General features: G+C 52.1%; 1 protein-coding gene across 1 annotated transcript in view; it reads right to left on the bottom strand.

Annotated features, from left to right (window-relative positions):
* Window positions 1–26,689, bottom strand: part of TRABD2B (TraB domain containing 2B) — a 204,152-nt gene extending 177,463 nt beyond the window's left edge. The window contains exons 1-2 of the mRNA XM_029949086.1: window positions 26,588–26,689; window positions 23,961–24,521 (exon numbers count right to left, since the gene is read on the bottom strand). Of these exons, the coding sequence (XP_029804946.1) occupies window positions 23,961–24,521; window positions 26,588–26,689 (663 nt within the window). The remainder of the gene's footprint in view (window positions 1–23,960; window positions 24,522–26,587) is intronic.
* Between the last annotated feature and the right edge of the window lie 65 nt (window positions 26,690–26,754).

Raw genomic sequence — 26,754 nt, 5'->3', positions numbered from 1 at the left:
CATAGAATCTGAAGCAGCCTCCAGGCTCTGAGCTGTCAGCACAGAGCCCATTGCGGGGCTGGAACTCACAAACTTCGAGATCATGACCTGAGCCGAAGTAGGCGGACGCTTAACCAACTGAGCTACCCAGGAACCCCAGCCTCCTAGAAGTTTTGATCCACTAATCAGGGCTGCGAAGAATACACTGGATCTTTGTACCAAGAGAGAGCCCTACAGAAACCAAATTAACTAATTACCAACATCTCCCACCACACACACACACACACACACACACACATATGCACACACACACGCATGCATGTACACACACATGTTGATAGTTCATATACCCAGAAGTCCCCTATCTAGTAATTTCCCATGTCCAGAATACATGTTCAAACAACAAAATTGATACCACACCACATTCGTGCACTTGACTCCTAGGAGAACACTTCAGTATTCTCATCTGAAAAGAGTTAGCTTAGCTTTGGACTCACTTTTAATAAATCTCCTTCTCCAGCTTCCTAGTTCACAAAAGATTAAAAACAGCCAGTAAGATGAAAGGATGCTGAATCCAGTAAGAAGTCACAGCGTGCAGCCTGACTCTGGTGGGGGAGGTGGTGAAATGGTCAGCAAGGCTCAGAGAATCTAGGGAATGGCAGCAGCCCAGGGTCATCTGCTGTACGCACCCCATTACATGATGGCTGGGGCCACCGGAGATGACCCTGAGTCTCCGACTGAAGAGTCTGCTGTTCTGGGGGGCAAACTTGCTTCTAAAAGGCTCCCATCCAAAGTGGGTACGTCAGCTGACATCATGCTACCTAAGGGCTATGACGTTATTTTCCAGATAACTCATTTTGGGTGGGAGAGCTCACTCTAAACTGATGTGCCTAAGTGAGGCGTCACTATGTGTTATCTCACAATGTGCAATGTGGTCGCCAAGGACCAATGGTCCCGATGACTATATACACAGTGCAGTGACAGGCATGTGATGGGCACCACCCTGGTCTGCTGATTCCCAAGGAGACTGCAATTAGGCAGGACACGTACATTACCTGCTCACAGAGAGATAAAAACTGTTGAAATGAGCATGTTAATACTTGGATCAAAACAAATAACATCCTTGTCTTGTGATATATCCATGTTCATGATCCAGAATATTTATTTTAAATTCTAATTTGCTCAGTAAACCCTTTTTCTAGAGAGCCCAAGAAGGTAAACAGCAGACTGCTCCTATGACAGTAATAATTGTGATTTGAAGCCCTCTGTCCCTGAGGTCCCCAAACCCCCAAGCCAGCTGCCAGAAGGCCAGGACCTCGGGCAGGAGTGGCCACCAAGGGACGACAACTTCGTTATCTGGGCAGCTGAGGAAGTACCACTAACGCCAAACAACGTTTATCCCAACGTCATTCAGGCTTCAGGAATCATATCGTTGTGTGCACGTACATGCACAAGTACACACATACCTGCACGCACACGTACGTACGTACACACTCCAGGACACCACCACCCCTTGGATTCACCTCAGTGGCTCAGCAAGGATGAGCCCCAGGGGCAGAAGCACCCACAAGTCAGCGGTCCAATGCTGCCCGGAGTATGTGAGACAGGACCGAGACTGGGGCCTTCAGGGGACTCCTATATTCACAGCACACATTACCTTCAAGCCCACTATCATGTTCTCTTATGATGTGTACTGTTTGCCGCGTGTCTGTTCCCAGTAGAATGTACGATGCACAAGGGCACTGAACACTGTTTCGCTTTGCAGTGGCAATTTCAGCATCCAGGACACTCCCTGAATCAGAGCAGGTGCACCAGTAATAATTTGCTGAATGAATGATAAATGAATGGCTGGCTGGTCCTGCAACTGCAAGAAAGGTATCAGCCCTGGAAAGCACTTGGTACACCCGTCACTGCCAGTTTCTCCTGTGCCCACCATTACTACATCAGTCCTGTGTCCCAGTAAGTGCAGTGGAGCCTCGGAATCATCCTCAACCCAAGATTTCAGGCAGCGCTGCCATTAACTCCTCATTAACACAGGAAATGGGCTCTGCTTATCATTCCTGGCCTAAGCTATCATCACTGAGGTTTTGTTTGCTTGTTTGTTTTTCTTTCCCCAGTGGATCCACAGGTGGGAGTTGACATCTCTGACCCGGTGCAGGTGCAGATAAAGGGTAACGGGGCGTCTGCTCTCACCAGCAGGATGTGGCCATAGCAGAACAGGCTTATCTTCAACTCAACCAGCCTTGGGCACTTTCTAATAGCTGACACTCATGCTTAGGCTCTGTCACACATACCACTGCAAGATCTTTACACCTTGCAAGAAAGGAACCAGACCAGTTTTCAGAGACTCCTCAAGTAGTGACTTGCCCAAGGTCACACAGCCAGTACGGCACAGACTTGGAATTTGAACCCAGGTCTCTCGGTGGCCATTTTACAGATGAGGAAACAGGCTGGAAGAGGGACACGATTTGCAAAAGTCACACTTGAGGGATTTATGAATGTATGGACTATGCATGCACTCCTGTAAGCAGGGCTTCCCTTCACCCAGCAGGGGGGCTGGCCCAGGTGGACGAATGAAGGAAGGTTGTGGGTGTAGAGCCTGAAAAGATCAGACAGCTTAGTCTAAGAGGAAAGGTCAAATACAACTGGAATTCCCAAACCTAGTGGTCCCTGCAGAACTGGCGGTGGAGTTTAGCAGGATGAGCAATGTTGCCAGGTCCCAGGGGAAGCCCGTAGCAACGTTGTCCACCCCAACTGGGACCAATAAAGGAACACACCCACCCTTAAGGCTACCCCTTCCCCACACCTGACTCTACTTCCCCCACTCTTCCTCATTCTCACATCCCAGTCCTTCCTCCGTCAGCCAGACCCCTTTTCCCAAATGTGTGGGGATGGCTCCTATCGGTCTCTCCTCTCTTGGTCCATTCTTGACTCAGATGCAAACACTTCTCCACTTGAAGACCTCAACACACATTGGTTAGCAAATAAATGAATAGGTCAGTGGTTGAATTATCAGAGGCTTCTCCTGTCTTCAGTCCTCATTATCAATCCCGTGGGCAATTTTGTTATATGTGTATTCACTCAACAAATATTTATTAAGTACCTACTATGTACAGGGCACAGTGCTGGGCTCTGGCACAGAGCAGGTGGCAAAGAACAGAGGCTTTCCACCAGGCCTGTGGACCTTGATTTCCTTTTCTCTCCATTTTCAGTCACCCTTCTGTACTTACCTGATGGCTTGGGTCTCATCACTCTGTATGCAACAACTTTTAGCACCTCCCACTGCCTACCGAAAAATGCTTAAGTTCCTTATGCTGACATTAAAGACCTTCTGAGACTTACCTGACACCTATACCTCTAGCCTCACCCCCGGCCCTCTTTCCCTCCATTGCATACAGGTCAGCCCCTGCCTGAGATGCTCTTCTCATCTGCACCAATCAGCTATTGCTGTGTAACAAGCCACTCCAAGACTTTGTGGCTTAAAGCAATAATTGCGTATTTTCACCGTGGGCCAGCTGGGGATTGGCTGATGAGGGCTGAGCAGCTGGCCTCAAGCTGAGCATCCATCTGGGCTCAGCTCTTCGTCGTGGTTGGGCTCAGGTCTGCTGTGTTCGTTCTGGAACCCAGGCCAGGGGGCAACAGCTACGTGGGGGATTCTCCTCTCACGGTGTCAGCAGAGGCATGAGGGGGTGCTTGCTTCACACCTGGTAACATCTCGTTGGCTACAGCAAGTCTACACGACAGAGCCCCAAGTCCAGGAGCCAGTAAGACGTTTTCCCCAACATGAAGCCAAAGCAAGTCACATGGCCAAACCCTACATGATGGGGCCTGGGGATGGGGGAGACAGGGAGTGAATATTTTCTAATAGTAATCTAACTTAACACCCCATTTCTGCCTAATGAAACTGGGCAGACAACAAAAGAAACCAGGCTTTGGAAATGGAAGGCCTGGGATTGTATCAGGGCTACATGTCCTACTGTCTGTGGACCTCAGGTGCAGTTTATTCTCCAAATCCTTCACCCAGTCAGTACGGATGCACTGAGAATCTACTCTGTACGAATACCGTGCCAGACCCTGAGCCAGATCGTGACTACATCAGTCCCATCCCCACTCTCCTGGTGGTATGAATGAAGCTCTTAGCCCTCTGAATGCCAGCTCCCTCATCCACACAGTGAGGAGAAACAACCTGGCAATGCACAAGAAAACGGTGGGAAGCAGGTGGCCAGTTACAAGTACATAGATAAGTACACATATGTGCGTATACATATCCCTACATATATGGCACAATTACAAGTGGAGAAAGCGCTATATCAAATACCACTTCTCCCAGGATGCCCAGGCTAGCGAATCCTGTAGGAAGTGACGTTCACCAATCTGAATCCTTAACACAAATTACCATGTGACTAAAAGTTCATCCAATCAATGAGAATTTACTGAGGCTCACCTCGAGCCAGGTAGGCCCACCTGACCTGAAGCCCCTGCCCTCATAGATACTAATTCCTAGAGGGAAGACAGATGTCTCCTTCCTGCATTCTTATAGCACTCAGCCCAGCATCCTACCCACAAAACGTGAGCAGTACCCACCAGCACCCAAGACGCCGGGGCCTCCTCTGTCACTCTCATGGTTTCCTGGAAACGGCCTCAACGACCCAAGGTTTCCACCAAAGCCCCTCCCCCCCAACTCACCCGGAAAGAAAAATGCGGTTAATCCAAGCAATCTGGACTTTCCATTCCCACCACACCTCCGCCCCACCCCAGAGCGAGACCTCCCTGAGTGATGAAGTGTTAGAGCGGGGGTCTGGGGTGCCGACCTTGTCAGAGAGTGTGCTTCTGTGGTGTCTCATGGAACACAAACAGATTAACAAGCCAACAGTGAGGCAGACTATCAGCAGAGACCAAGAGGAAAGAACACAACAAAACCTCAAGATAAAAAAGCCCCTCTTAGTCTCAGTCAATAACCTCTAATCACATACAGAGGGGGCTGAGCATGTAAGTCACAATGCCTTCCCGGCAAGAATAACGCTAATTAAATAGTTATAAAAATTATTGGTATTAGAAGCAGTATCATTATTATAATAAATCAAATACTGGCTAGAAATGCAAAAGTCTGTCTTCAGGATCTGATTCCTTCCACTTTTCATAGTCACTGGGTGGTTCCCCACTGCCCACGGGAGATACTGGGCTCCTCATTGTGGGATTGGGGGCCCTCCGGGCCCTGCCACCGGCCTACCTTCCACTCACTCACTCATCCAACAGTTTCTGAGCACCTATTCTGCCCCCCATACCGGTAGATGGGCCATAAGTCAATTTTTCCAGCCTTTTCTCCCTCCAGTTCCCTAACAGAAACACTGGCCACATGGTCCAATCCCTTCAGGGCCCTTCAGATTCACAGCTGTTTCTGTCCTCCTTGACTGCTCCAGATGTCCCTGGGGACATGTTCTTTTTCTCTGATGGCCACTGTACACATACGGTTGTGCACTTTTTGCCCATTCTCTGTCACCTGACAACATTTTATCTTACCGACTCACCTACACAGGGACCACAGCCCATGCCTCAAACAGCATCACATAATAGTTAGTGCTGAACTTGCTGCCTAGCACTACTACAGGCATAATTCAACACAAACCAACACACACTTCCTTTGTGGCAGCTGGGGCAGGGAAAGATCATCTCCTGTGGGCGGGGCTTGGGGGGAGGCAGGAGGGCTTCCCACACCATGGCTGGCACGTGCTCGGTGGCCAGGCCCTGCAGGGACAGGTACATTTTCAAAAACCAGACCGCCTGCCATGGACATGTGTTATCTGCATCTCAAATGTCAACAGTGTGAACTGCCGAGGAGAAAAGCAAAGCATGAATACCTGAACGCTATTCCAACCCTCACGGTAAGTAACACAGCCCAGAGGCGCTGAGAGCACCGGTGCGGACAGCTGGCTTTCCAGGGGAGCTTCTCTGCGCCACCTGCAGGGTCTGTGCTTCTGCACTGCTCCTTCCCCAGCCTCCCCTAATTGCAGTTAATAGCACTGGACCCGAATGTGCAAGCATGCACCGGGCTTCCTCTCTCTCCATGAGCAGCTCACCCAGTGCACTGTCCGTTCTACCTCCAAAACTGAGCCAAGTCACCTTCCCCTGCTCCTGGCAGGTCCAAGCACCATCATCCCTTAGTTACACCCACGGGGGCTCCCAGCTTCCTCTGCTCTTGCCCCAAGAAGGGCCCATTCTGCGCACCATCGCCCAAACTGCCTTTTATATATGAAAGCAAATAGGACCGCACCTGCTTCAAATCAATGGCTTCAACTGTTGGAAGAAACTCCAAACACTTTCCTAGAATCAGTAGGCCTGGCAAGATCTCACCCACTTCCTCTCTATTCCATCTCCTAACAGCCCTGATGGGCAAGGCTCCAGGCACAATGTTCTTTCTGTTTCTTAAGTGAGCCTCAGGGCCTTGGCATCTGCTGTTTCTTCTGCCCAGAATGGGCTTTCCCCAGGTGTCCGTGGCTGGCTCCTCCTCATGCCCCTGGATTCAGCTAGAAAGTCACCTGCTCCCCAAAGCCTAAGAAAACAAAGCAGCTGCTCCTCCCCCATCCCCTCCTCCCCCCGCTGCCCCTGCACCCTGGTCTCTCCCTGGCTTATTGCATTTCCCCCCCTTATGCCCCTTATCACACTCCAAAACCATTCATTCATTCATTCATTCGTAAATCATCACTCAGATAAAAGTTCCATGTAGGACAAGAACCTTTTCTGTCTGGTTCACCGTGATCTTTTCAGCATCTGTAACAATGGCCAGCACAGAGCAACTGTTCAAAACACATCCCCTGAAGGGGGCAAAGCTCCCCACTCCTCAGGTGTGGGGTGCTCATCGTGAGCGTTTCCCAGTATGCATCGTAAGGAAACATGGGGGAAAGAGTAACGTCACGGTGGAGAAATCTGACAAAGGCCGTCTCAACCAGGCGGTCAAGACCAGCATCAACAGTCACAAGTTAGGTTGATGGCGTGCGCTTTTGATAAGACGGGATGAAAATGGTGCTTTATCTCTGTGGGACAGCATTGCTTGGCTAGCCACAGGCCCTGCAACGTTGTGAAGGCAGATATCAGCCCTCCCCTGACTGAACTTCCAGTGGTTCAAAATGAGGGCAGCTGGGGTCAATGAAAAAAACAACAAGTCTTGCCCTCTCTAAGGATGAATCACGTTTTTCTACTGCTCGAAGTCAACCCAGCCGCAGGCAGTGCTTCGGCTTAGCAGTCAGCTCCTATCCTAGATGGGGGCTCAAGTGCCGCCCACAGGGAAGCTGGGCCAACACAAGACTCTCTCCCAAAGGGTCAAATGGTATGGTACAGACTACAAATGGCCCAGGTGTTCAGAGAGGATGGACTGCGGGAGCTGCAGCATTCAGGAAGCCTTCCTGCAGGAAGGGGCAGGCTAGAGCTGGAAGAAGAAACAGGGTTTAGAGAGAGACAAGAGGAGAGGAGAGGGCGCTCTGGGCAGAGGTCACAGCATACTCAGAGCCAGGGCGTCCTGGCCCACCTGCAGGGAGAGGTCTCATGAGGCCTGCGGTGCCCCCCAGGAGAGCCATGGAAGGGGAAGTTGGTAAGCTGAGCCTTGATGGAACAGAAAATACTATGAAATCCTCCCAGACTTTTAAGGCCAGGAATCAACACCTCCTCCTTCCGTAAATGCCTTGGCTGCAGTAAGCCCAGCCTCCTCAGCCCTGCGCAGCCCTCATACTTGGCTTGTTCGTCCTTTTCACATGGTGTTTACATTCCTGTCCTGTCTCTCCCAACTACCCTAAGCCTCCTAGGGCAAGGTCCTTTTCTACCTGCTCTAGAGGGTCCTAGGTGCTAAGGATATAGACAACACAAAGATCTCTACTCTCATGGGGTTGACATTCCAGTGATCAGGTGAAGGACAAAAAACAGATAAGAAAGTAAAATATAGTGAACACCAACTGGTGACAGGTGCTATCAGAGGATAAAGGCAAGGACAGGGAGTTCAAAGGAATGATTTGAAATTTTGAATAGGGTGGTCATGGGGAGACCTCATTTGAGCAAAGGCCTGAGGGAGGTAGGGGCAGGCAGTTTTTTTCTTCTGTGTTCACTGATCCATGCCTAGTACCTCCAGCAGGTCCTGGCGTGCAGTGGGCATGGGAGAATGAGTACGGGAATGAGTCTGTGGTGAAGGTTAATTAATTTTTTAATTAAAGTTTTGATTTTTATTTTGAGATCCTATAGATTCACATGCCGTTGTAAGAAAGAATACCCCTCACCCAAGTTCCCCCAACGGTGCCACGTTACACAGCCCATAGCACAACAGTAAGTAACCTTACGTCACATCTTACACGTGACCATAGCGCAATATCGAATCCACTGAAATCGACTCTGAGACAATCCACTGATGAGATTCCAATTTCACCAGTTTGACATGTACTTATTTGCGTATATGTGCGTGGCATATTCAGCTTTATGCAATTTTAAGGATTAATCCATTTTTCACGTGCCATTAGGAGGCCACTGGAAGAGTCCAGAATTGAAGGAAGATGGGGTGAAGCGAATCGCCAGTCACAGAGGAGGCTGGGCACCCTCCCAGATGTGAGCTTCATTGAATCTTCACAACCATCCTAAGAAGCCAAGTATTCTTATCCCCATTTTGCATAACGAAAACTGAGGGGCTCAGAGAAGTACTTATTGGAAGCCACACAGTGGAGGGGCAGAGACCAGAACCCCAAACTCCTGACTGTCTGGTCCCTTCCACGGGCTCTTTCAGGAACATAAGAGCAGCCTGGATAAGAAAGCAGAGGAAGCAGGCACCCAGCAGAAGGCCAGGTTCCAGCAAACACTGGGAAGGAGAGCAAATGAGGAAGGGGCTGATCAGGAGGTCTCCAGGATTTTATGTTAGAGAGACCAGAAGTACTACTCATGGAAGAGGACTGGAGGGCTAGAGGGTTCCAGAGGAGGAGAGGAGAGGAGAGAGAGAAGGACGTCTTGGCTCAGTCAGGGTCTATTGTGTGGTCCTGGGCGAGTCAATTTACACCTCTGGGCTCATGCTCCTCACGGGTCCAGAAGTAAGAACAGCCACCCATCCCACTTGTTCTAAGGTCAAAGAGAGACAAAAAGGCAGCCCTGGGCAAAGGGAAAGTGTTCGACCGACTGCCAAAACCAGAGAGGACTCAACTCAACGGCCCAGACTGCCTGTGGTCTCCCAACTAGAACGACTGGCTCGCTTTCCCAAAGATAAAAATGCAGAATTTAGGTCAGCACACACAGAGAATCTCACTTTGTTTATAAGAGACAGAGAGTGTGTGTTCCTATTAAATGCCTTTAAATCTCAGCGATGATGAGAGACCCAAGGCTGTTTACCGCTCTGGATATTTACTTCTCTCGTATACAAATCAGCTCGGTGCCGTCAGAGCTGACGGCCCCTCACAGGGCAGGCCTCTGACATCCCCGCTCTTCCCCAGTGCCCACACATGGTTTGAATTTATTGGTTTTAGCAGTTTTCATTTATATTGTGTGAGGATCACGGAATGACCAGCAAACAGAAGCTCCGCTCTGTGCCCTGAAAAAAAACATGGACATGTGGGGGGCGGGCCGGGGCCGGGAAGATCCCTCCAATCCCAGGAAAAGCGGCTCCGACTCCCAGAGCGGCCCAGTGGAAGCACTTAGGGCCCCTGTGGGAATGAAGGGCTGGCAAGAAACCACAGCCCCGCCAGGAGACGGGTGTCACACCAGGGCGAGAGGCACTCAGGAGTCGCAGCCGCTCAGAGCCAAACGCCTGGGTGCCACAGTGGGAAAGGCAGGCCACTGCCTAGATGTTTAGCCTCCTGGAACCAAACATCTGGAAATCTGGGAACAATGTGGGGTGCGGTTAGGGACTTTCTGCTTTCCACCCGGATACTCAGGCGATGATGTGTAGATACAGCTAGTAATTTTACAGCTACACACAGATCCGTGAGTGCATACTTGGAGCCAGGCCCTCAGCCAACCCAGATTCATTAGATGAGGCTCCTGCCCTCAAACAACTTCAGTCTCTAGAGGAGACAGACATATAAATATATAAAAGACAATAAAATAAAAAATGCCCTTTCCCAGGGAGGTCAGAGCTGGTTTAGAAAGTGGCTCTGACTTTGCCGCAGCGGCGATGCGGTTTATGGTTTACCACGCTCTCTCATACCCGCTACGGGCTGTCTGTGAGGGGAGGGAGCTGCTCGGGCTCAGGCTGCTGGACTCCCAATCCAGTGCTCTCACTGTTAAGGGCCTTGTATAGGCCATAGATCCCTGCATCCCCCACTTCCGCTTGGGGAGCATTCAGGAACCACCTGCCTCACCCCACCCCAGGGGAACAGGTGGACTCCCCCAGGTCAGCCATTAAAAGGGTCACATGAAATGCAGGGACATGCTCTCCTACAGTAAGTACTCTACAAATGGTGTCAGGATCTCAGGCTCCCCCACAAAGACCCTGTAATATAGAGCCACAGCTGGTCTCCTTCAGCTGCCAGACTACTTTCAGGATCTAGGTCTAAGAGAAAGCACCTCTGACTTCCTATTCCGAGTCCCCCTCTGGTCCAGCGGTGAGAACATCCTGGATCCGACGAGAGGAAGGAACTTCATATGGCCGCTCCTTCCTCAAGCCAAGGGGCTTGGGAATTCCAGGCAGGCTTGGGCAGATGCTCCAGGTGGTGGATGAATGAACTGCAAAGTACGGGACCGGGAGACAGTGGCCCCCAGCACAGCCTGGGGCAAGCCCATACATCTTAACTGGTTGGTGAGGCCTCCGTGAGGTGGCCCATGAGCCTCTGTGGCCAGTTCCCTGGTCTTCCGCACCCCTTAAACAGTTTCCACATTCAAGTGAAGGGTCCACAGCACCATCAGCCCCAGCCCCCTACCTGCTGCTTCTCCTGAACCCAGGAATGCCCATCTGTCCTTCAGCACTGAGCTCAGGGCGCGTTACACTAAAGCCAAGCCAGGTGCTGAGAGGGAGGGGTCTGTCTACCATCTACACATGGAGCATCTTCCGCAAGACAGCTCCTGGACACCGAGGATGCAGTCCGCTCCGCCCTGGTAGCTCCGGTAGGGCCTCTGGAGGCCTGCCCACAGGGGGGAGGCAGGGTGAAGGCTCAGGGCCAGTGCTCAGCAATGACACACAGGTAGGAGCTGATCCTCCGTCTAGCTACTGTTGCACATTGAAGGGGGTGGGGGGCTGGCGTGGCCCTCTCACATCTCCCACTCCCCCACCCCCACTAGAGAGCCCCACAGAGAAGTGTCCCACACATGGGCGACGTTACAAGCATGCAGCTTCCTCTTCTGTTGGGCCCTCAGCCTACCCTGCCACCACCTGCCTTTTGTACCTGCCCCCCACCTCCAACCTTCTACACCTCTAGTCTGGGAAGAGCCACCCCCACCCCGGCTATCACACTCCAGGTCCTTTTCATTAGATGCAGAGAGACTGAGAGCTCAGACTCTGAAGTCAGATTTCCTGGGTTTGAACTCTAGATCTTCCATCCACTGGCTGTGTTACCACAGCTAAATGAATTAACCTGTCTGGGTCTCAGTTTCCTCACCTGCAAAATGGGGCTGCAACACAATACAACCTGAGAGACTGTCATGAGGGTTAGACGAGGCAGTGCCGGTCGAGGCCTCAGACCCGTCCGTGGCACTCGGCAGTGAGGCACCTCTCTCCTCGTGTCTCCTCAACTCTCCCCTTCCTCACCAGCCCCACATTCACCTCTGAACCCCAGAGCCTGGACCTGAGTCTGGCTCAGTGTCATTCCCAGCAGTGCCTGTCCAATAAACAAACAAAGGAATGGATGAACGGAGGAACAATTTCATAATAACTAAATCAATTCGCTAAGTATTTACAGGGTACAGGTATCCCTCACTTTTTGAAAATTCACTTTACGCCACTTTGCTTTTACAAAAGACCTACATTAGGACCTGTTTTCACCAACCAAAAGAAATCCAAAAAGGATTTGTTTACGAGGGGCGACAGGTGAAAACAGCGTGCAGCGTGCAGAGAGCCAGCAGAGGGGCAGTGAGCTCACACCACCGCGGCTTCAAGCTGTGTCCGTGGGCATCGGTGCTTTATGTCGGTTTATTTCATGCACCCATTAGCAAGATGTGTCCTAAAGTATCAGAAAAGCTTGAGAGGTTATTTCTGGGTTTGGGCATGCTCACAGACTTTTCCATATAAATTAACAGCCATTGCTTCTTTGCTTTACACTGTAGGAACTCTCCACTGCTGGATGGCGGGAGAAACCTGTACTTTTCTTTGAGAGAAAGAAGAAAAACACCCGCACCCTGAGTACTACTAAGCACACAGAGCACTTAGGAGCTAATAAAGTCCTTCCCAGGCTAGAGCTCTTGAGTAACGTTCAACCCGTTCACCACGGAGGGAAAGGACCCTTAGGCAGGGAATCTCCCCAGGTCCTGGATGTAACCAGTGAGAGACAGGGCTGGGCTTGGAGCCTAGGTCTCCAGCCTAAATGTTTAGATCCCTCCTTTTGATGTGTTCCCACTCCGGGGAACAGTGAGAGATCACAGGGAAGCCGACCCAGAAAGAGTACAGCCAGACATTGCACACCACAGATGGTCAGCAAAAAACTGACCACGCTCTGGGTGGTCGAGTCACAGGGTTCCAATCAGGTCAGCAAAGCAAGCTCTTCCCTGCCTCCCTGCTCGGTGCTTGAGAGACTAAGGGATCACGAACCATCTTCTCTATGGCATGGGTTCCACCTCAAGACATAAACAGTGTGAAAGTGGGCCAATCACAGTAACTAAAATGACCACGACTTCGACTGTCCCAGCTGACATGCGCCACCTCCTGCCAGCGCCAGGCGCTCAGCTGGGTGGTTTACCCGCATTACCTCATTTACGCTTCACAACACACTGGGTGGGCGGGGAATACCGTGAACTCCATTTTCTCAGATGTGAAAACACACCGCAGTCATCTAACCAAAGGGATGGAGTGGGAATTCCTGCTCCAGTCCAGTCTCGGTTCATCCATCAGAGGAACTAAGTGGAAATCCTGGCTCTGCCATTTCGCACAAAGTACTTAGCCTCAATTTCCTCAAAATGGAGAAAATAATAGCTGCCTTTCAGGATTGCTTTAGGAATTTACTGTGATAAACCAGAGGCCCCGCACATAATAGGCACTAAATAACAATGGCTCTCTTGGGATCTTGATTAGGAAAAGGAAGGAAAAAGTCAATGGAGGGAGGAGTAGAAACGCTTTTCTCTCGGTGTACTCTCTGCAGGTTCCCATCCTGGGGCACTTTTGCTTAATGGTCTCCTTCCCCACAGGACTTTTTCCACTCCCACCTCCAGGGCCCTGATCCAGTTCAGCCTGCAAGATCTCCATCAAGAATCCGGCATTCCCTTCTCACCCACCATCTGGCCAAAACTGCACTGATGGAAGCAGAATAATATAAAATCACCAGCAGGCCTAAACCTGGGAGCTGAGTCAGGCTGGTCAGTGAAACATCCCAGTCAAGGTCAAGCACAATGGCCAAGTGTCATTACCACTGAGGTCCTGAGGTGTCTCGGTTTACCCTTCCTGTGACCAATCCACGGCTCTTCAAGCTGTTCTCAGCCCCAGTAGAGTGTCTGGTGGTGGAAAATGTCTCCTAAGCCAGTGGATGCTTACAGCCTCAGCTGGAGATGGGGGGGGAGGGGAGCACTGGAAGCAGGGACAGGAAACTGAAGTAGCCTCCTCCTAGGTGTCCTAGTGGGGGAGGGAAGGGAGGGCGGGGTAATGCAGGTAAAAGACTGGAAATTGCAAAGTGCCGCACAATTGGTTGGAATTACCACTGCCAACGACGCTTTTGTCTTGTCTCAACCTCAAGGCCGAGCAGTTCAAGAAATGGAAACCCTGTGTACTAAGGCTAAAAGGCTGAGCCAGAGAGATTTCCAAAAGGCTTTCTCTGCTGCATCCTCCTTTTCAAAAGGGGCTTTAAAATGGGACGGAGATTTGAATTACGAACGGCCTAGAAGGCGCATTAAGTCCCCAGGAGATAAAACTGGCCAGGAAGCTTTAAATAACCTTAATAGGGAGGAAGCAGGTAGTCCCTTAAACAGAAGAGGCGGAAAGAAAAAAGGCCTCATCTTTTATCTTCGCCCTGCGGCTTCCCAGGCAGGGGGCCGGCCGGCTCGCCCGAGGTGCGGGGCCGCCTGCTGCGGGGCCTGCAGGCAGACGTAAGGGCTGGCAGGGTGGCGCCCCAACCCACCCTCCCGGCCCTTCCGCGCGCTGCGCCTGTAGGCAACGTACGCTCCTGGAATCGTCCCAAGGGGTGGTCGCGGACCCAGCTCACTGATGGCCTGGCTGGGCCATGGGCTCCGCCCGGAGGGGCGCCTGGCTGCGGCCGAGGTAGGCAGACCCCAAGCTGTTTCACTCGGCCTCGTGTGGCCACAGTCCAGGCAGAAGGGCCACAGGGCACTGCAGACAGTGCCAGATGCCCAGGCAGCTCCTGCCCCCAGTGCAGGCCCTGCCTGTCTCCAGAGCCCAGCGCCCCGCAGCACTGGCCTGCTGACTTTTACTCCTTCAGATCTGGACTCCTCCAGGAAGCCTTCCCGGATCTGCCCAGCACTGAGAAGCACACTTCTTCCGTGCTCTCCCCACACACTGCCTTACCGACTCTGGCCTCCCTGAAACTTCTCCCTCTACACCTCCTCCCCACTCAGAAAGCAAGTGGGGGAGGGGGGGGAGAGACAGCATCATCATTCTTGCTCACATTTCCATCTCCAGCACATACCCCCATATCTGGCACAAAGCGGAACTACAGAGCATTTCTTGAAAAATTGTGTAATGATGTTAATTTAAAAATCCAATAATTAGTATGAGCTAGTGTTTGTGGAGCACAGGTTTTGTGTCTGGTACTGTGCTTTACACCAATCAATAAATCCTCACAGCAGCTGGATGAAGTTGCCTGATGGGGAGAGGGAAGGCACAGAAGTGTCATGTAACTAGTCCAAGGTTACTGACACTGCAAAGAAGTGCAGTGATCCTGGACCTTGAAGGAGCCCTGGGCTGGCTTGGGTCAATGCCCAGAAGCTTTGCAGTGGTGGGGGTTCCTGAGCCGAGTCTGCACCAAGTAAATAAAGACTAATTCTTATTTCTAAAGGTACAATCAGACCAGGATGTTCCTCTGAATGAGGGAGGTGGGAAGAAAGCATTACACACAAAAAAAGTACAGGCTCACAATTCAAAAACAAATGAAAAGTAAATTTTAATGCTTCCCCCTGCCCCTCCTGACCCAATGGGAAGACTGAAGCCCGAGAATAAAGGGTGACAAGGTCTCAGGTCACAGGGCAGGGGGATATTTGCACCGCCTGCAGGGGAGGAAGGTGGTGGTCACGCACTGATCTGAAAGCTGGCAGACTCCCCCAGGGAAACGACCTCGCTGAGTGAGGGACAGAGCACAGACTCCAGCAGGTGCATCAGCCTCAGACAATACACCGTCTAAGGTCCCAGGCTGTCCCCTGGAGATGGCCCGAGGCTCTGACTTGCATGGACCTGCCTACCTCCGGGTCTGACTAAGGGTCTGCCTACCTCAGCCGCAGCCCTGGGCTCCTCTGGTGACCTGGCTCTCTTAAGCTTAGTCAGGCACTCAGGGGGGCCCAGGTGCAACTCACCCACTGTTGTAGACTGAATGTGTCCCTCTTACCCCCAATTCATATGCTGAAGCCATAACTCTCACGATGATGACTGGAGATAGAGGAGATTTTATGAGATAATTATAAGTTTAGAAGAGGTCGTGAAGGTGGCGCCTTGTAACTAGCTCTTTCCCACTTTCAATTCAACTCATCCGTCTCTCTCTTGCTCACTCTCTCTTTCCACCTTTCCACCCCAATCTCAGACTTCCAGCCTCCAGAACTGTCGAAAAGTAAATTTCTATTGTTCGAGCCGCTCAGTCTACGGTAGCTTGTTTTTGCAGCAGGCAACAGACTTAAGACAGCCACCAATCCTTTTAGAACACAACGCGATTTTGCAATACATACAAATATTGAATCAGTACATTGTACACCTGAATGTTATGTCAGTTACACCTCAATAATACATAAATAAATAAAGACCCGCAATGCTGAAAGCTAATTCCATCACTGCACCTAAATCCAAACTGCTGAGTTCTGATCAGGTGGCATCTGCCCATAGGGTACAGTCCTATCTGGTGACCAAGGATCAAAGTCTGGCTCTACAGGGGCATTGGAAGAGCCCAGGCTGTTAAAATGACCGCCCTCAGAAATCCGTACCACTCCAAGGGAGTGTAAGTTAGTCAAACAATAAAAACAGGGAAGGGCTCTCAGGTAGGGACTGCACAGGAAATGCATGGAGGCGTGACCAAGGATTGTGCGGGAGGGAGGAAGAGAGGGAGGCACGAAGGAAGAACTAACACAGGTCAGCATCACTGGGGCCCAAACCAAAGTAGCAGCTCAGGGGTGAAATTAAACATGTTGAAATGAAAATAAAAGTAGGAGGGTGGTGAGCCTGCAGAGGCTCATGTGTGCCCCAGGTAGCAAAGAAGAGGGAAAGAGAGGCCTTTGTTTGCAAGTAACAGATGAGGAGGAGAAAACAACGAAGTGTTCCAGGACCGAGAGAAAGAAATCCAGTAGGGCCCATGATGTCACAGAGTCCTGCCCAAATGGGCCAGCGGCAGGGCGCTCACCTGTGTGGTGGCAGGTGGGAAGTCTGAGGGCTTTCTGCGCACACAGAGGCCAAGACGCACCCCTTTTCTAGCATCCAGAGCTGCCAACAGCCCAGCCACAGAATATGTCAGAAAGCCCCAACTTTAAAACTGGAGCACATTCCGCCTAATTTTATAATCCGTTGTGAGCATATCTGGAGCTAGATTTCACATCGGGGTCTATTAGGAAAGAAAAGACTGTCTCAGTAATATTTATAATATCAAGTAAAACATAGAAGCGCTGAAAGAATATCATAAAACATCATAAAAAAATCCACAGAAGGAAAGAACATACGCGGCTGGGCCATCAGGAAAAGCGGGGACCAAATCTTCCCAAGCGGATTTAGGAGCATTCTAGGTAGACTTCCTGGAGGAGGCACAGCTTTGAGCTGAGCCTTGGAAATCTCCTAGGATTCAGAAATAGAAGAGAAAGGGAGGAAATTCCTGGAGAGGGAGGGGGCTCAGCAAAGCAACAGCGTTTCCAAGCTCGGGGCAACAGTTTTGTGTTCCAGCGGATTCGGTGCACAGATTTAAAAGGATCCTGGAGGAGCTGCTCGGCTAGACGGCTTGGCAGCCACGGAGCACAGCCGAGGGCCGGGCCACCAGCTGCCTGGGGATTAAGTAGGCGGACAGAGAGCCGGTGATGGGGGATAAAAGGAGTGAAGTGGATACTACTTAGAGGCAAAGTCGAGGAGGGAAGAACAGCGGTGGGGCGGCTGGCAGGCCGTGGCGCTCCCCACGTTCTTCAGTTTCCTCCCGCGGAAAGCTGCATTACCAGGCGACCTCTTCCTGGCTTTGAGAGACATCCAAATGGGAAATATTAACAAAGGCACCCTCCCATTTTTATCTCCGTCACAAAGTGCTTCCCTGCTCCGCTCTCTCCCGTAGGCCTGAGATGGGCTGGCGGGCTGTAGGAGGGAGATCCATGGCTTTGCCGATGGGGCTTTTTGGAATAGTCGAGGACTGGTCCCTTCCAACTCTAAGATTTTAAAAGTCTGTGTCTATGAGCTGAAAATTCTTCAAAGCTAAGAGGCTAGGATTTCATGATGTGAAGATTCTTCGAGTCGAAAAATGCCTCTGAGCCTGATGTTCTAAGATTTCACCATTCTTAGATTCCCTGAGCCTCCGCGTCCTGGCTCATGATTCGAAGCCTGTGTAAGCGTGGAAGACTTCATGCTGTGCGCTTCTGATTCTGAGACTTGAATACTTCATGACATCGTGGTCACCTCTGGCTTTATGGCCTCCCTCCCCTTTGATGGCCATACCTAAGCCATCCTGTGTGTCTGCTTCTAAGTTTGTTTTCCTCGCCCCATATGTTGGGAAAATATATTCAATATTAAAGTCTGAGTTAACCAGGTCAGAGGGAGCGAACAGAGCCTGCCGAGCCAGCAGGGGCTCTTTGCAAGCAGCTCTCCAAGCACACAAAGAATCTGAGAATACACATGCCTAGAGGTCAAGGCTAGGGGGTCCCCAGAGGGTCTTCCATACCATGCGACAGACATTTGCTGAACGGCTCCCAACCACAGGGCTCTTATGGGAGACACGGGGGTGGGGGGAGGCGAGGAGAGCCGGGCAGGCTGCAGATGCACTGGGTGGAGGCAGGGCCAGAAAAAGCTAGTTTCTCCGTCTAGGATCTGGAGTTACATGGTGCAGACCAGGCCAGATTGCCCTGATCTGACATTGACTGAAGGGTTTGCACTCTCTGGAGTGGACTTCTGGGGAGAAGAGGGCTCCACATGGTCTGGAGGCCTGGGGAGGTGTCTGTTCCCTCCACCCTGGGGAGGGCATGTAGCTCTGACAGGAGGCCATGAGCAGGGACCAGTATTGTGGGCTCCAGGGGCCACCGTGGGTGCTGCTGTGGCTGCCATGGAGGCCCAGAGAGGGTGGGAGGGCTTGAGAATGGCAATTTCTGGAGGATGGGAAGTGAGAGCCAGGTTCTGAAAGATGGGAGCATACAACAGGAAGAGAAAGGAAGGACAGAGTCTCCACGTGGGGTGTGGAGAACCAGGACATAGGAGAGACTAACGCACAGGTGCTCCAAGCCTCGGTTGCTATGGCTGTAAAACAAGACTAATAATACCCACTCTCTCTGGGGGGACAGTAAACCCTCTGCAGGTAAAAACTAGGCCATTCCCAGGTCTGCCCCCACCCTTGCACTAGCCCCGCACCATAAGGCATGCTGGCTGAAAGAGGAAGCGAGGGAGGGAGAGGAACCCTAATGAAGGACAGACTCCAAGGCTGGGCAGGTGTCCAGGGGCTGTGCCACAGCAGGCGGGGCTCTCTGCAGACTGGCAGGGGGCAGGGAGCAGCAGGATCACCCCCTGGGAACCAAAAGGCTTCCAGGGAATTCACTATCAGCAGCAGCCTGCTGAAGACTAGACTGTCAGCCCCTCCCAGGCTCAAAATCTCAGGGTGGCCCAGGGCCTTTAAGATATGGGGGTCACAGATGAGCACCACAGGAGTCAGAACTGGGTCGACCCTGGAAATTATCCAGCTAACACTTGAGGGACAGAAGGAGCAATCGAGGCCCAGAGAAGGTAAGGACTAAGCCAAAGTCACAGGTAAGGTAGGAATGAAGTCAGGGCCAGGGTCTGCTTTGTATGTGAACCACCCACTTGACATTGACATTTGTGTCCCTATAGGAATGGACAGGGCTATTCAAGTTCAAGGAGGTTCTTCACTGTGGCTTATACTGCCTTCATTCATTCATTCATTCATTCATTCATTCCACAGGGCTGGAAGGCAGAAAGAAAACAGGGATGGTCCTAGGGTGCTTTCTGACCATTCATTCAGTCCCCAAATATTTATTAAGCACCTATTAATATGTGCTGGCCCCTCAGGATATATATACAGGCACTCTGACTATAAGGAGATGCTTCTTTATTTAACTGTGCTGGCTTAGCACAGTTTCACAATGATCCCTTGGGAAGCTAGAAACTCATACCAAGGAAGCAACTAGTACCCAGAATGTCTTTGGAAACTCCTATTTTAGAATCACCTCCAGATCCAACTCACAAGCCAAATCAATTTCAGCACTTTTCAATGATCTCTATCATATTTTATTTCATTTCTTTTTTTAGCAAAACATGATGATTTCCCCCAACTCTAACATACACACACACACACACACACACACACACACACACACGTCACCAGATAATGTCATCTCACTATTAAGAACAAAAATGAATCCATTTGTCAGATGCCCGAAAAGCTTGGGCTTTAGCGTCAGATACACCTGAGCTGGAATCCTGACTCCACTGGCCTGGCTGTGTAATCACAGCCATGTGACAACTTTTTTATTGTCTGTAACAGAGACATGATGATATGACTTGTCACATCTTTGTGAGGATTAAAGGCGAGGGGCTTGCCAGGTTTTATGCAGTGCCCTGTGTGGAGACAGAGCCCAGCCAGTGACAGTTTTGTGGTTTCTAACCCCCCAGTGAGGGGGCTGCAGTATTTCACAAACATGCCGATGCCCTCGGCAGCCGTGCCCAAGTGCTCAAGCTTTACACACACGGGGTGGCTAATGTCAGCATGCTTGTTAAAATGCGGCACAGCACAGACCAGCAGGGTCTTTGGTATATTATGCCTCGGGAAGTACTGGACTTGAAGGCATTCTTATCCAGGGCCTCCACTGTTCCGGGTGGGGGAGGCCTGATGCCCCCTAGAGGGACAAGGGCGTCTCCTCATCAGCCCTGCTAGTTAGTGGCAGCCAGTGCCAGTCCCGGGAGGCAGTCAACAGAGCCGATTGAAATCTGCAGGTCCCAAGATTGTCACGAGATCTGGGCTCAAGGCTCAGGCATCCCCAGGTCCCTGAGGACAGGGGCCACCACCGCCTCACCCCAGGTTTGGTTTGTTCTGCAAAGGATGGAGAGCAGGCAAAGTGGACGGGAAAAGGTGCCGATGGAGCGGAGATGAGGCTTCCCGGAAGCCTCCCTCTCCAGCCTTCCTCTCCCCCTGTCCTGGAGCAGGTCCGAACTGTTTTCCAGCCACAGAACGTACAGTGACGCAGTCCTTTTATACTCTCTACGACCTCCCACAAGGAGTGTCTTCTCATATTCTCACAAAACCAGCTCAGTAGTGAAAGGCTGGTCACTACTGCCCCATTTTATAGACAGGAACACAAAGGTATACACAAGTCATTGGCTTTAGATTCAGAGCAGGGTCTTAAACCTAGAAGCGAGTCTGCTATCTCTCAGCCACTATGTGAGCCGTCTGTCACACCTCAGGGCCTTACCATCCTCTGGCCAGCCCCACAGCCAAAGGAAATACTTCCTCTGTAATTATATATTCTCCAAGAAGTAAAATTTTAAGCCCTCGGGCCCTAAAGGGGAGAGAGAGAAACAGCAGAAAGGACTGCAAGAAGGATTATAGGACACAAAACTCCTGGTCAACGTGGGGCAGCAGGAAACTGAAAACTTCATTTAGGGGCAGGTAGAGCATCTGTTCCTTATGAGCCACATGACCTTGGGCAAGTCATCTAGCCTTTCTGAATGCTCACCCGAGAGAGGATCCAACAAAATGGAAAAACATACCTCCTAGGTGTAGGGTACCTGGCACGTGGAATTGATTATAACTGTCCCATGAAATGTTAGGAAGGGGCTTGAATAATGACCTAATTCTGGCGTCTCATTTCACAGACGAGAAAAACAAGGCCTAGAGGGAGGAACTGACTTGCCCAAGGTCACACTGCAAGCCCATGTTGATGCTGGGTCCAGCACTCTCCGTTTATACAGAAATCAGAGACCAGAGACTTTTTTCAGGGGCTCCTCCCACCCATGGAGTCTTAAAATGTACACTTTCTTTCTTCACTTAGCAAGGGAAAATGTGGTATTTCTGCCTAGAAGAAAAGATAAAAATTTGAGAAATACTAAAATTAAAACTAAAATCTCAGCACTTCCCAAAAAGGCTCTCTCTTTTAAGGTTTCTTTTTCCCGCCTTCCTCTCTCATTGTCCCCCCCCCACACCAAATATTTTGCAATAACAGTAATGCTGAGAGGAAAGAAAAAATAAAAATCTGATGCACTTAACAGATATTTCGGTACAATAATGCATCACAGATGTTCATATCAAACTGTGCACGCGCACATACGATTTTACTAAGAAGGCTGTTCGTTTCTGACTTTGGGGTTGAGGACCCTTAACACCCCCATCCGCCCAGGCTCTGGAATCCCTCCTTTCCCAGTTAGCCCACAGCTGCCCACAGGGATGGAGGAGAGATTTCATCACCTCGCTCTGAAATGATAACAGGACAAATTGGCGGGGTCGGACTCTCTGGCAGGTGGTGAAGGGTGTACAGATTAGGGAACCAAGAGGAGCCCTGCTCTCTTTTGTTCTGGACTTCCTTCCTGCAGCCCTCTTGAGGAGCGGGACGCAAGAACAATTTTAAGAGCAGGCCCAGGCTGGTGATGGGGAGCGCGCATTTTTGAAACCAGAGATTTGAGTCCGTTTGATCTTCAAACATGGGCTTTGGAGACTGTCAGCGGGCTCCTTGCTGGCCGATAAATGGCTCTCAGGAACTTTTCCTAAAACACAACTTCACAAGCTCTCCAGCAAATGTTTTTAACCTACCCAAAGCCGTCATTTGGTTGAGCAGCAGTGTTTCCAGACGCCAAAGAAAGATAGTTTTGTTGTTTTAAGAGAGACAGATTAAAGCCAGGGGCTGTTCAACCAGAGGGTTTGTGTGCTCGCTCCAGCTCTCCTCCAGTTCATCTGTGGTCGGGTACAAAGAGGGTGCGGACAGGGATGCTGGACGCCCCACCTCCCGGCCTAAAAAAGATATCCAGGCCAGACGTGAGGTCTCTGAACGGAGAGGCCTCCCACAAACCCGCTTCCAATATGAGATGGGCGGTGAGCGCTAGGGAGCCCAACACAGATAATATCAGCTCCCGAGGCTGGCAAGGGAAAAGTCACTTCAGAGGGAGAGAGCCGGTGTGTTCAGAGGATTCAGCGCCCGGGCCAGAGAATGCACAGGATTTTCCCCCGTGGAGAAGGAGTCAGGCGTAGTCAGAGCCCTGCGGGGCGTGACTAACTGCCCCAATATTCCTGCCACCGGGCCCTCTGGGTAAGGACTCCACAATTATGGGAGAGCCAGCAGGGGAACCGACAAACCCGCCTTTCATTTGGCCGGCAAATCAATCTGGCTTCTTACCTCCCCGGGGACAATATTGCATTTCCCCTGGAAAAACAAAGGCCAGAAGATCTCCAAAGGGGGATCAGTTTCTGCCGCTGTTTCCCTGGTGAAGAGTCTGCAACATCTTGGGAGCAGCGAGCAGGTCTGGTCCCAACGGTGGAGTTTCTGGCCTGGCCATTTTATGAGGCTGTCCCCCTTAAGCAGGTCTTGGGGGCCACACCTCACCGAGGGCATTGGCCCACGCCCTGTTTTGGCATCTCTTCGCAGGGGTCGCCAGCGCTGACTCGGATCTGCAATCCCACGATTGACAGCCTGTTCTCAAGGCACAGATGTGAACTCATTGTTCCCAGGGTCTCAGATTTGAGTTTGGGGCCAGTGAGTGGCAAGTGACCTCTGCCCATGGAGATGGAGCTTTTCACGACATTTTGCTGGATCAGGTCTCTGGCAGCCAGAGACTTGAAGCCTCCTAAGCTCTTCCCTTCTCCCTGCCCCCATGCTTGAGGTCCAGAAATCAGAACTGTCAACCTTTAAGTGAACACATTTCTCTGAAATTATTAACCCCACAACTATCCTTATTGACTTCCTCCAGGCCTAGGGAGGAGGTCCGAGGGTCACCTGGAGCAACGCAAAGGCCCAGGCAACTCAGCAGCATTTAACCTTCAACGGCAACAAGCCAGAGTCACACAGACACCAAGTCCACTGCACCTCCCCTGCCCGCGGAGCCACACGAAACCGCGACTCCCTCTCTGCGCCCTCTGTACATGCGCTGCTGCCCGGGAGGGGAGGGGGCACCCACACAACAGCCTCAGGACAGCCTCCTGTTCTGGAGACCCCAGGGCCTCAGGAAAAGTGGCCGCAACCTGCAACTCACACTTTTTGTTTTCCTCACTCTGATGTTCCCAGGAAAGTTCTTTCTGCTCAGGCAAGCACAGCAAGTGGGGAGTGGATATCCCCAACAGGGAGCACCACTGAGACAGAAGCAAACACCCAAACCCTCACCCCTAATTCGAGCACACACCAGTTTGCCCTCGACCCGCCCAGAGAGCAGCCAGGGCTGCCTCGCAGCCCAAAAGAGCCTCTCCCGTTGGAAGGAGGCCAGGGCTCCGGCTGCGGCAGGAGGAAGGCGTTCAGCAAAGGGGACAAAGGGGCCGCCCGCTTCCGGGTAGCCAGGCGCCTACCTGGGAGAAGTTGAGCCCGTTAAGCGGGTGGCATTGCTCCTCCACCCGCTCCACGGCCCCGGTGCTCTTCCTCATCTTCTCGGCCTGCTGGGCCAGGTAGAGGTCCAGCACGGGCACACCCCGGGAGCGCACGTCCGTCTCCGTGAGCGAGTTCACCATGAGCATCACCCACACGGGCCTCTTGCGCTCCCAGTTGCCCGCGATGGCGTTGAACAGGTAGTCCGCGTACAGCCCCTTGCCCCGCTGCGCCGGCGTCATCCACGAGGGCATCATCAGCTTCACGTAGTCCAGGTGGCGCTTCAGACGCCAGTAGAGCTCCCGCGGCAGCACGTCCTGCAGGTTCTCCCCGTGCGGCAGCAGCTGGCAGCTGGCCAGGGCCGAGATGGTGTAGGGGTCAGTCAGGTCCAGCTCGAAGTAGACGTGCGCGCTGGCCTGGAAGGCTGCCTTGGAGTTGTCTGGAATGAAGTCCCAGACGCGCGTGTAGGGGACGTGGATGGTGCCAAACAGGTAGGCCGGGGGGTCACGCCGAATAGTCCACAGGAAAGAGTTGAGCTCCCTCTGCTGCAGGGGAGTGGGGGGAAGGGGAGGAGAAGGCAGGCAGTGAGGCTGAAGGCATGGGAGTAAACCAGGGGTAGCAGAGACGGAGGCAGGTGGAGGTGGGGTGGAAGGCAGAGGCCCACATGGGGTTCTGGGACAGAGCAAGGGCTGTGGAAGCTGAAAGACCCAGATTCGAACCCTGCCTTAGCTGGATAATCTTAACTGTTCCACTTCTCACTGACTCAGTTTCCCCATCTGTGAAATGGGTGTGAGAGCAGCTACCTCAGGGAAGGATGAAAAGATACATTATATGGGAGTAAGCCCTGAGCAGCACCAGGCACAGAGGAAGTAGGCAACGAAAGAAACTCTAATTACGACTCCCTTTCCCCCTCGAGTGCCAAGGACTGCCACAGCACCTGAGAACACTCATGCTGGGCCAAGCCAAACCCTCCCCGGTGGTGCTGCATGTGGAGGGTGGGGAGAGGGGGACCGAGAGTCCTGCTCTGGCAAGAAGGGAGGAAGTCATATAACTTTTAAACCCAACCATTAGAAGATACATGCCAAGAGCACTTTGAAAGCAGAACACCTATTAAAAATAGCACACCTATTTAAACAGCTACTTCCCATTCAACGGGGTGGATACGGTGGTTTTCTCGTTGGAGGGCAGGTCTGGGGTGTCAGCCACTCTGCTCCACCACAGATGAGAAAGTGCTTTACAAGCTGCAGGCTAGATGAAGTCTCAAGGCCCTGGTTCGGGAGGGGAAGATTTCCGAGAATTCATCCCGAGAAACCTAACATTCTCTGGTGCTTCAGGCTCCTCCCCAAAAATGCTGTACCTGGTCTCCAACCCCCACCATCCGCCATCTTCTCAGACCCAAGCTCTGACCAGGAGTGTGTGAAGAGGGGTGAAGAGGGGCATGGAAACAGGGGTCCTTTCTCCAGATCTAGCTTAGGACCAGGGGTTAAAGGGCATGAGAAAGGGGCTATCATTTCTCTGCGGCAGTCATTTTCCATCCAGGAAAGCCCCTGGACTGCCCACTGACCACCTGCAAACTTGAGGTCAACTCAACATTTTCCTGCCTGCTTCTAGCACAAATGAAAATTGTATGATGAGGTGAGTGAGGGAATGGTACCTTATTTTACGGACAACCCCAAATCATGAATCCCAGCGTACTGGAGCTAGGCTAGCTCTGAGCTCCCAGTCCGCCACCCACCTCCCTGTTCCCGCACAAGTCAGGACACCGGAGGTGCACCTTGCCCAAGATCGACTAACTCCCTGCTAACTGGGCAGCTGAGTGAGGACCCTATAAACCCTTTTCCTGGTCCCTGGCCTCCAATTAAGGGTTATTTTCCATACGTTAATTTACACTCTGAGAAAGGGATACTGAGAGAAATCAAGGGACTTTAGTTGGGAAGGAAAATGAGGAGAACCAGTAATTATTCAACCCCCAAGGAGATATTAGGCCAGCGTGTCCTGGCACTTCCTTTTCCTCTCCTCTGGAATCTTCCCCCTTTTTGTGAAATGGGGACAGTTGGGGGATTGGGTGCGGGGGCCCTGGGCTGGAGAGGGAGAGAGCGGTGGGAACCAGCACCACGGAGAAAGTTTGCTTTAAGTCAGAGTGGAGGGCAGGGGAGACGGAAGCCTGCGGGCGAGGGGCACAGAGCGGGGACGGGAGTTAAGGTCCGATTGTGAATCCGAGAGAGTAGCGCAAGGACCGGCAGAAGCAGTCAGGAGTGGGCAGAGAGCAACCAGAAGGTAAGGCCAGGATAGAGTAAGAAAGAAGTGAGTCAAGGGGCACAGGGAGGGAACGTCCCAGCAGGACCAAGAGTCGAGGAGAGCCCGAGAGCGTCAGCATGTGGAGAAGGAACCGGAGAGGGAGCGCCCCATCTCGGCTCCCGGCACGGACCTGGAGCCCGGGCGGCAGGAGCCAGGGAAGGGCGCCCGAGGCAGTGCCCGGCGGGCGGAGGTGGAGCGGGTGGGCAGAGGTGGGTGCGGAAGGCAGGACCCCCAAACCCTCGTCCCCACGGGCTGGAGTGGCCGGGCGGCCGGGAGGGCGGCCGGGAAAGTGGCCGGGCAGGCGCTCGCTCACCGATCCGGGCGGCCGGCACTGTCCTCCGTCCGGGGGTTGCGGGCGGGCGCGGGCTGTGGCGAGGAGGGCGGCGAGCAGCGGCCCCGCCAGGGCGGCGTGCATCCTGCCGGGGCCCGCGGGGCGCGGGGACCCTCCTGGGCGGTGCCCTCTCAGCGGGGCGGGGAGCC

Source organism: Suricata suricatta, chromosome 8, assembly GCF_006229205.1.
Source record: "Suricata suricatta isolate VVHF042 chromosome 8, meerkat_22Aug2017_6uvM2_HiC, whole genome shotgun sequence".
Classification (NCBI taxonomy): Eukaryota; Metazoa; Chordata; class Mammalia; order Carnivora; family Herpestidae; genus Suricata; species Suricata suricatta.
This window is presented reverse-complemented; position numbering and strand designations above follow the sequence as displayed.